The 9572-nt window shown below is 59.1% G+C and overlaps 1 protein-coding gene across 1 annotated transcript; it reads left to right on the plus strand.

The window, feature by feature from the left end:
• The first annotated feature begins 3935 nt into the window (after window positions 1-3935).
• LOC100456199 (protein FAM131C-like) lies at window positions 3936-9541 on the plus strand. The gene is made up of 5 exons (XM_054541059.2): window positions 3936-4179; window positions 4478-4571; window positions 7349-7531; window positions 7797-7907; window positions 8696-9541. Exons 1-5 carry the CDS (start codon window positions 4153-4155, stop codon window positions 8866-8868), a joined length of 588 nt encoding a protein of 195 aa, XP_054397034.1. The 5' UTR covers window positions 3936-4152; the 3' UTR covers window positions 8869-9541.
• The last annotated feature ends 31 nt before the right edge of the window (window positions 9542-9572 follow it).

The raw sequence follows: 9572 nt of genomic DNA on the forward strand, positions 1-9572 counted from the left end.
GGCCGCCGCTCCCACCCTCCTGGGTCGCTTGGCGCTTCCACTGCTGGGAGCAGTCTCTGCCCAGGGCTGTGACTCTCACTGCAGAGTCCCATGGATGGCTCTGACTCTCCCTGCCAATCTCGGAGCACCCTCAACCCCAGCTCAGGCCGCAGAGGGAGGAAAACCCCAGGACCAGAAGGAGATCCCACCAGGGCCAAAGTGAGGTGATGGCTCCTGCCCCTACACGCCCCCGGCCCTGCCTGCCTGGCCCTGGCAGGCCCCAGCTCCTTGCAGCGACCCCTCACCTGTCAGTCCTCCTGCTGCGGCTGAGCTGGCCCTCCTCTCACAGAGCCTCCAGCTCCCCTGCACCTGGACAGGTGTGTGTTCCAACAATCAACATCCTCCCCCCTTTCCAGCCTGGGCCCAGGGTTTATGGCGAACACTTAGAATGTCCTTGAAAACCGACCAGAACTGCCCAGGCCGGAGCAGAGCAGGGCTGCCAACAGGGAGGGGAACAGGAGCCTCCCCACCCACCACAGCTGCACAGAGGGTGGTGCCCAGCTGTACTCAGGCTCCTGGGTGCTGCTGGACAGGGGCTGGGGAGGGGAGCTCACGCACACAGCAGGACAGCGAGGGGTCATCTGCCGGGGCTGAGGCTCAGGGCGCAGGGGTCTCAGAGCTGGACATGGAAGGTTTGGAAAAGCACAGAGGGAGAGGGGAGGAAGCTGGGCAGGGAAGGGGAAGGCAGGCCGGCAAAGGTGAGTGGGGCTAGCATGACCACAGCCTCCCTGTGTGCCAGGTAGAGAGTCAGCCTTCCCCCAGATTAATTACCCTGAGTGCCCACGGAAATCCCACGAGGCAGGCAGTGTGATCCCGTTGTAGAGAAATGGTGTCTCAGGGAGGTGGGGCTGCCTGTCGGAGATCACGGAGGCCGAGGCAGAGCCAGGATTCCCAGCCCAGGTTTGCCTGGCTCCAAAGCCCGCAGGCTGTGCCACACGGTCCCGTCCTGATGACCCATCTTGTCCAGGGCTGGCGAGGAGGCCGACACCTGGGGCAAGGCAGTGAATTGGGGTCAGGAACTTGGACTTGATCCTTGTGTCCAGACCCTCCAGGCTCAGGAAATGCCTCTCAAAGCACATGTCCAAGGGCCAGCGGCTCTGGCTGGGGACTTCTGGGTAATTCCACAGAGTCTGTCCCACCCCAACAGAAGATGGGAGCACAGGTGTGAGGGGACATGGCGAGGAACAAGCACGTGCCCTGTGCCTGCTACGTGTCAGGAGCTTCACATCTGCAACTCAAGTCCTCTTCCCCACACCCTGTGAATGGGGAGAGCCTCGCCATTTTGTAGATGGTCAGAGAGGTGAGTCTCTCATCCAAGGTCACACAGCAGAGGCTGAACCCAGCCCTCCACTGTGCAGCTCTTCTCCTGTCCGAAGCTCCTCCAGCTTCTGAGGCTGAACCTGGGCAATAGTTTGGGCACAGAACAGAAGAGTTGTGTCTGATGCCACTTTGGGGCAAGAGGCTGGGGACAATTGCCTCCAGTCCCACCCAGACAAAGCCACTCTCTGAAGCTTATGATGGCCCTTGAATGATTGTTAAAATCTGGGACCCTGGGCCACCCTTTGCCCCTAGATGCCAGGCAAGTCAAATCAAAATTGAAGGTGTGTGTCGTGGGAGGTGGGATGGGGGTTGCCGCTCTGCATGAACCTGAGCCCACTTTCAGCTTGGCCACCCTGACCTGTTGACTCTGCACAGCACCGGAACTGGCTGCCCTGTCAACATCCCGATACCCAGTGTCTGGTCTGGGGCAGCTGCTGGCTACTGTCCCACAGCCGGCACTGCAGGTCCACATCCGCCCTCACCCCCCAGCCCTGTGAGCACCAGGAGGCTGAGAAGAGGGCAGCCAGGGGGCGCAGGACCCAATGCAGGTCCCTCCCAAACCCACTGCCTCCACATCAGCCCTAATTTCTTCCCTTCCACATTAGTCGCCTGGCAGCAGTAGGGGGCGCTCAGTAGAGAGACAGCAGGGGAGAACCCAGTGCGGCTCTGTGACCCTAACACCATCACCATCCGGAGCCTCTGTTTCCTCCTCTGTCAAATGGGCTGAGCCTGAGACCTGGGTCTCTGTCTCATGACAGTGGAGGTCTGGCGCCCAGGACCTGCACAGTCCCCTCGCCTCAGAGGAGCTGAGGACAGGGGACGGGGGACGGGGGACAGGGCACGCTGAAAGAGACAGGGTGGGTATGGGTGGGAGCGGGGCGGTGCAGAGAACCCACATTCAGAGGTCACTGAGTCCCCACACTACTTTGCAGCCTGGCAGGTGACATGAAGCAGGGTCTCCTGCCCTGCTTTTATTCCAACGGTTACACCCCCACTGCCAGGTGCCTAGGAGGGGAGGGAGGCTCTGGTTATTCCTGGCTTCCCAGAGGAACTGTGGGGACAGCTGGGGAGCTAGCAGACCCCCCATCTCCCAAGACACAAGCCTTACCAGCTCACCCCCACAGCCCCTTCCCATGCCTTACCTGGTCCCACTGTCTTCAGCGAGAGGGGAAGGGAGTTTGAAGAGTGAGGAGTGCTGGGGGCTCCTTAGGAACACCAGGCTCCCAGAGTCTGAGGGTGGCTCCAGAAACCCCAAAGGTTCTAGGCAGTCTCTGGCTGGGACCAGCTCCAGGTGGAGGGGATCTGAGTGTTTCCTCAGTGACCACGTCCCTTCCCCTTCACTTGGCCACCCCATGCCAGGCGACCTGGGGTCCCAGCCTAGGTGTACTGGCCTGTGAGCTGAGGACCCACCAAGCACAGGACAGAGGCCAGGGAGGAAGAGACGCCTGCTAAGGTCATCCCGAGAGGCTGGGGCCGACACAGCCTTCTGCACATCCAATGAGAAGGGAGCAGAGGAGCGCTGGAGGGAAACATGGTCATGACAAGGTTCTGAAAAGATAGGAGATGCGGAGCCGGGCACAGTGGCTCATGCCTGTAATCCCAGCACTTTGGGAGGCCGAGGCCAGCAGATCACCTGAGGCCAGGAGCTCAAGATCAGCCTGGCCAACTTGACGAAAGCCCTGTCTTTACCATAAATACAAAAATTAGCTGGGCAGCATGGCGCACACCTGTAATCCCAGCTACTTGGGAGACTGAGGCAGGAGAATCGCTTGAACCTGGGAGGCAGAGGTTGCAGTGAGCTGAGATCATGCCATTGCACTCCAGCCTGGGTGTGATTCTGTCTCAAAAAGAGAACAAAACAAAAAGATCAAAAAAAAAAAGAAGATGCTTGGGCTGCTGGGGTGCTGACAGCCCGACCTAGTGGTAAGGGGACAGAGGGGAGAGATTGCAGGACAAAGTCCCGAGCCCAAGAGACGTGGCAGCACGTGCGATGCTGGCGGGATGCTTCCGGGCTGATGGAGCAGAGAGGGCATGGTGATGCCGCAGCAGAGAGAGCAAGGCCTCCGGGGGGAGGGCAGGAGTGGGAGCCGGTCCGGGATGGATGGGCAAGAAGGTCTTGGGTGCAGCAGGAACAGCTGTTCCTTTGTTGGAGAAGGAGGTGATGTGAGCAAAGGCGCAGGCAGGGTGGTGATTAGGGGTGCAAAGAATTAAAAAAAGAAAAAAAAGAATTCTCAGTCTAGATAGATTTGGAAGATGTCACTCAGGGTCACTAGAAGCCCCAATTTCTGGTGCATAATTTCCACCCTTGCTTCAGGGTCTGTGGCATGAACCCACTGGATGATATAATTACCTTCTCCCCAGCGGCACTCACCTCCTGCTAAGCACTGCACTCAGCTCTTCTCAGCCTCCATTATGTTATTTAGGCCTCACCACAAATCGTGAGATGAATGACATTGTCGCCATTTTGCAGAGGAAGAGACGTGTTTGGAGCTTTTAGGAAGAGTCTAGGGATACCAGCTGGGAAATGGCAAAGTCAGAGCCCACACCCAAGCCTGCTCTATAAGCGGCACCCACTGCCTCTCCTCCCAGCACCACTGTTGCCCCCTCCTTCTTACTCTGCATGCCGGGGGACACCAGAGCATGACCCATGAGAGGACAGACCCTGACCTCACAGAGCACCAGAAGAAGGCTGACCCCCACCCCCACCCAGGGCCCCAGGACTCGGGCCATCTGCCGGCACAGCGTGCCAGGCCCTGCCTGATCCTCTCTCACCTCTTGTTTTAGGACAAACAGATGGATTTCTGTTGGGATCCTTGGCAGGTCAGTACACTTGTGTGTCCCCCAGTCTAGTCGGCCCCAGCTGACACCACCGCCCCTCTCTCCCCTGTGCCCAGCTCAGGAACACAGTCCCACCAGCCCTAAGACAAGAATCTCATGAAACAGTGGGTGGGGGTTGTCCCGTGGGAGTTGGTAGGATCTCCCTGGCTTTAGCTGCCCTGTCCCTGCCCACTGGCCAGAGGACCTGGTGAGCTGGGAGACAGGGATGGGTGGTGGTACTGGAGGGATGTCGGCCGGCAGCCTGGCCCACCCTGCTCACTCCTCCTGCCCCTTCCTCCAGAGGTGCTTCCAGACCACCAACGGCTACCTGTCCGACTCCAGGTCCCGCCCCGGCAACTACAACGTGGCAGCCCTGGCCACCTCGTCCCTTGTGGGTAGGTTCTGGATGCAGCTCTCCTGCTGATGGAGAATGCACGGTCCCACCCTAGACCCTGGCTGTGGGAAGGGCACGGCTGAGTTGCAGGTGGGAGGATGGCAGCCCTGTTGGATTCTCCGTGTTCTAAATGCCAGAGTCCATGCTGGGTTATGCGGGTCACGGGGGGACCAGCGGCTCAGGGTTCTGCTTCCACGGGTTGAACTGCTGGGTTCTCAAGAAGCTCTGAGGGGATGGGGCAGAGTTTTTCAGATATCTGTCTGGTGTGGCCTCCCTGCCTGTCTGCCAGTCACATCACCTTAGTTCAGGTTCCCTGGAAGCAGAGCCTGACATGGGCGTGACTGTGCAGGTGATTCCCTGGGGACTGGCCCTCAAGAGAAGCCAGCAGGCAGCGGGTGAGGCAGAGGGGCCTGGGGAAGGGGCTCTGCAGGAGTCTAGCTTCACCAAGCTGGTCTCACCACAGCTTGGGAGCTTGGGAGCCCCAGAATTGATGGTACGCTATGGTGAAAGGCTGGACTTTTTAAATTTTATTTTATTTTATTTGTTTATTTATTTCTGAGAGACAGAGTGACACTCTGTCACCCAGGCTGGAGTACAGTGGCATGATCTCGCCTCATTGCAACCTCCGCCTCCTGGGATCAAGCAATTCTCCTGCCTCAGCTGCCCAAGTAGCTGGGATTTCAGGTGTGTACCACTACACCCAGCTAATTTTTGTATTCTTAGTAGAGACAGGGTTTCGCCACGTTGACCAGACTGGTCTTGAACTCCTGACCTCAGGTGATCTGCCCGCCTCAGGCTCCCAAAGGGCTGGGATTATAGGCGCGAGTCACAGTGCCCAGCCAGGGGCTGGACTTTATACTCCCCCATTGCTGACTCACTGGCTGCCCCAGGGGAGGAATTTGCAGCCTCCTGGGCATCTCTGGGTGAGGCAGCTCCCATTGGCTCAGGGCGGTTCTGCAGATACGGATGTAGGTGTGAGCTCATAGCAAGCAGCACCTGAAGCAGATGGGGATGGGCTCATAGCACAGTACAGGAGGTGTCGGTGATCACCACGGCATCACGTGGCCCCCACAGCATCAGGTGGCTCCAGCACGGCCTTCACCTGTCTGTGCACACCCAGCTCTGCGCCATGCCCTGCAGGCTCCACTTCACTACAGCCCACCCAGCTCCCCCAGCACCCCTGGGGCCCTCCCTCCCCACATTGGCCTGTGCCTTTCTTCCACCCGCAGCACCTTCCTCCACTGCACCTACCTTTCAAGGGCCACTTGAACACCCACCTCCTCCAAAACACCTTCTTAGATACCCAACACCCCCCACTTTAGTGGTTGGGAGCGAGATTCTCCCCTTTCTTCCACACACCCATCTTTCCCATTTTCCCAGCTCTCTAATTTCCTTTGTGGATACCTCGTCTTTCTTCTCATTCTGTCACCCAGGCTGGAGTGCAGTGGTGTGATCTCGGCTCACTGCAACCTTAGCCTCCCGGGTTCAAGCGATTCTCCTGCCTTAGCCTCCCAAGCAGCTGGATTACAGGCACATGCCACCATGCCCAGCTAGTGTGTGTGTGTGTGTGTGTGTGTGTGTGTGTTTTTAATACAGACAGGATGACAGGATTTCACCATGTTGGCCAGGCTGCTCTCAAACTCCTGACCTCAAGTGAGCTTCCCGCCTTGACCTCCCAAAGTGCTGGGATTACAGGCGTGAGCCACCGCACCCAGCCTCGTCTTTCTTAAATATCGCCATTCCTCATATCACGGCTTCGGAGACCGGGGTGACTCCCAGATCTGTGTTGTCAGACTTGGTTAATGACAATCCTGAACCGTTGCTGACAGCCCCTCTCCGTCTTCCACATCCAACTCCTCTCCTCCCAAAGCCCCCGACCCCTCCCCTCTGTCTGCCCAGCCCTTGCCTTGTCTGTTGCTGGGTCCCTGCAGTAGCCCCTAATCCTCCATCTGGGGCGCTCTTCCTAAACAGCTGTGCTAACTGGTCACTCTCTTGCTCATTACCCTGCTGGGGCTCCCCACTGCACAAGGAGAACATCTGAGCCCTCCATCTGGTTCTCTCCAACCCTGTTCTGGCCCTGATCAGCTCCCAGCTTCTCCTGCCTCCCCGTCCTAGTGTGGACCCCAAGTCTCACCCCAGCTAGTCCTGGACTCACGCCAGACTCTTCCATGCCTTCATCCTCTTCTCATCTTTGAAATGAAAGCTCCAGTCTTGCCTCTATCTGTCCAAACCCAATGCACCTTCAAATTCCAATCCCAGGTCCCCTCTTCCAGGAAGCCTTCCCTGCCTGCTCCACCCACCCAGGTCTCACCTCAAGCAGAGCTGGCAGGCCACAGAGATGTTCTCTCAGAATGTGTTTAATGGATCATGGAGAAAGCTGGGGGCTCATGAGTGGTCCTTGGGTGGATCTCCTTGGATGGAAGGGTCTGAACTTGGTCAGAAAGGGAGTGAGGGGTATGGGCGATCTGGGGAAGAAGCACCCAGAGGGCAGGAACATGGACTGGGAGTAGGATGCTGGGAGGAAATGCGAAGGCCAGTGGGTGGAGGCATTGAAGGGAGGGGGCCACAGAGCTCGGAGGGCTCAGGGCAGGAGTGAGCAGGAGGCTTTGGAGGGCGTGAGGAGTTAGATGGGTACAGGCCCCTGGGGAGGTGTGGGGCACTGATGGAGATCATGGCGCACTGAGGGAATGTGGGGTACAGGCCACTGGGTGGGCCTGAGGCATGGGAGCCAGGCCCTGCGCTGAGCCTTGTGTCAGGACAGTCACCCAGATGCCCCAGGGGTGGTGCAGAGCATCAAGGACCACATCACAAAGCCCACGGCCATGGCCCGAGGCCGCATGGCCCACCTCATCGAATGGAAGGGCTGGAGTGCCCAGCGGGCAGGCTGGGAGCTGTCCCCAGCTGAGGACGAGCATTACTGCTGCCTCCCGGATGAGCTGCGTGAGGCCCGCTTTGCTGCAGGTCAGCGAGGAAGGGGACTGGCCAGGGCTCTGTGGGGGTGAAGCTGGGTCCTTGGGGGGCCCAGGTCACTGCATGGGCATTGTCTGGGCAGGAAAAAATAATGGCATAGGGTGGGTGGGTATTAAGTGAGCACTCTCGACCACTGGGGTGTGGATGGGCAGCCCAGAGAGGCGGCCACCCTCCAGCCTGTCCTGGAGCAGCTCCATCAGGCACTGAGGCCGTCCCCACCCATGTCCCCCTGAGCTGGATCTCGCTGTCCCCCCAGGGGTCGCCGAGCAGTTTGCCATCACAGAGGCCACACTGAGCACTTGGTCCTCGCTGGACGACGAGGAGCTGCACCCCGAGAACAGCCCCCAGGGCATCGTCCAGCTCCAAGGTACAGCCCAGGGGGTCCGGGGGCGGGTGGGGGGGTGATGGGCAGAGCGGAGCTGACGCTGGATGCCTGCCCATCACCAAATGCAGTGTGACCACGGGGGAGCCCCTTCCTTTTCTCAGCCTAAGTTTCTTCATCTGCAAAATGGGGCAGTGATCCTTGCCTTGCCCATTGCCCGGCAGTGCCAGGAGCAGGAAAGAGAGAGTGAGCACAGTGGGGGCGGGAATCGAGCGCTTACCACACCGAGGGCTGTGCACGAGGCACCTCACGGAATCCTCACAGCAGCCCTAGGGAGTGGGTCCTGTTGTCCCCATTTTACAAATAAGGAAACAGAGGCACTCAGAGGTTCAGAAACTTACTCCAAATGACAGCTAGAAGCGTCAGAGCCGGATCTGAAACTTAGCACCAGGCACAAGCAACCACCTTTCTAGAAGCCCAGGTTACTATTGAGGGCTTCAAGGAGCCTTGGTCCTGGGGGAAGCCTGCACTTAGTCCTCCCTGACAGATGGATAGGGACGGGGAGGCGACAGAGGCCCAGGGGAGCACTGGTTGTCCCAGTTCTCAGAGAGCACAGGCTGGCTCCAAGCCCACTCTTAACTCCTCTGTTTACTGCCTCGAGGAGGAACCTGGGGCTCAGAGTTTTGATGACTTGACCAAGGTCACAAGCCTCGGCAGTCACACAGCTGGATTTGGAGGTAGGTCTTCTGTGCCTTGCCCGTTCTCACACCCCCAGAGAGGGCGAGGAGCCGGATCCAGGACGCCATTCCCCCGTTTCCCCATTGCTTTTCCAGATCTGGAGAGCATCTACCTTCAGGACAGCCTTCCCAGCGGCCCCTCGCAGGATGACAGCCTTCAGGCCTTCTCCTCGCCCAGCCCCTCCCCTGACAGCTATCCCTCACCTGAGGAGCCCCCCAGCACCACTGGCATTATGCAGCTCCCCAGCCCAGAGCTGCAGCATCCGTAGCGGCTGCCCGGGGCCCAAGGATCCGAGGGTGGGACCCACCTGCCGGGCTCCCTCCCCTCCATGGACAGCACTCATGGTGGCCTCTCTGTGCCTCAGTGGACCTGCCCCAGCAGTGGGAGCCATAACCCCCTCCCCCTTCATTACTTCACTCAGGTGGGCACCTTCCCCTGCAGGGTGTCTGCCCTCAGGGAACTCAAGGACTCTCAGAGACACCAGGGCAGCCTGGCCCAGAGGAGCAACAGCCAGGCCCCCAGGAGGACAGCCATGGACAGAACTGAGACCCACTCACAGTGGGGTCTGGGAACCCTGCCTGTACCTGGGGTTCAGTCCCTCCCCACTCCCTCCATGTGTCTGCCCCCCAGCAAAGGTGGGGTGACCACTGCTGGTAGCTAAGCACCTGCTCCCCAGCTCTCCTCACCCAGGACATCTGTGTCTCTGGAGTGTCTGTCTGTCTGTCCCTCCTTCTCTGAACCTGCTTCCTCGGTGTCCCCTGCTTCTCGCCCCTGGGAGCCCACTCCCCCTCCTTGCAGCTCCCTCCCATCTCACTCAAGGTTCTCTGAGGACATTAAAGTGGTGGATTCACCCTGGATGATCTTGGCCTAGTCTCTGCTGTGGAAGACCTTGGGCCCCTGGACAGAGTCCAGAGGGAGTCAGGGGGGATCCTTAACCCCAACACATACACAGCCGGTCAACCTGGGCCACCG

Source organism: Pongo abelii, chromosome 1 (assembly GCF_028885655.2).
Source record: "Pongo abelii isolate AG06213 chromosome 1, NHGRI_mPonAbe1-v2.0_pri, whole genome shotgun sequence".
Taxonomy (NCBI): Eukaryota; Metazoa; Chordata; class Mammalia; order Primates; family Hominidae; genus Pongo; species Pongo abelii.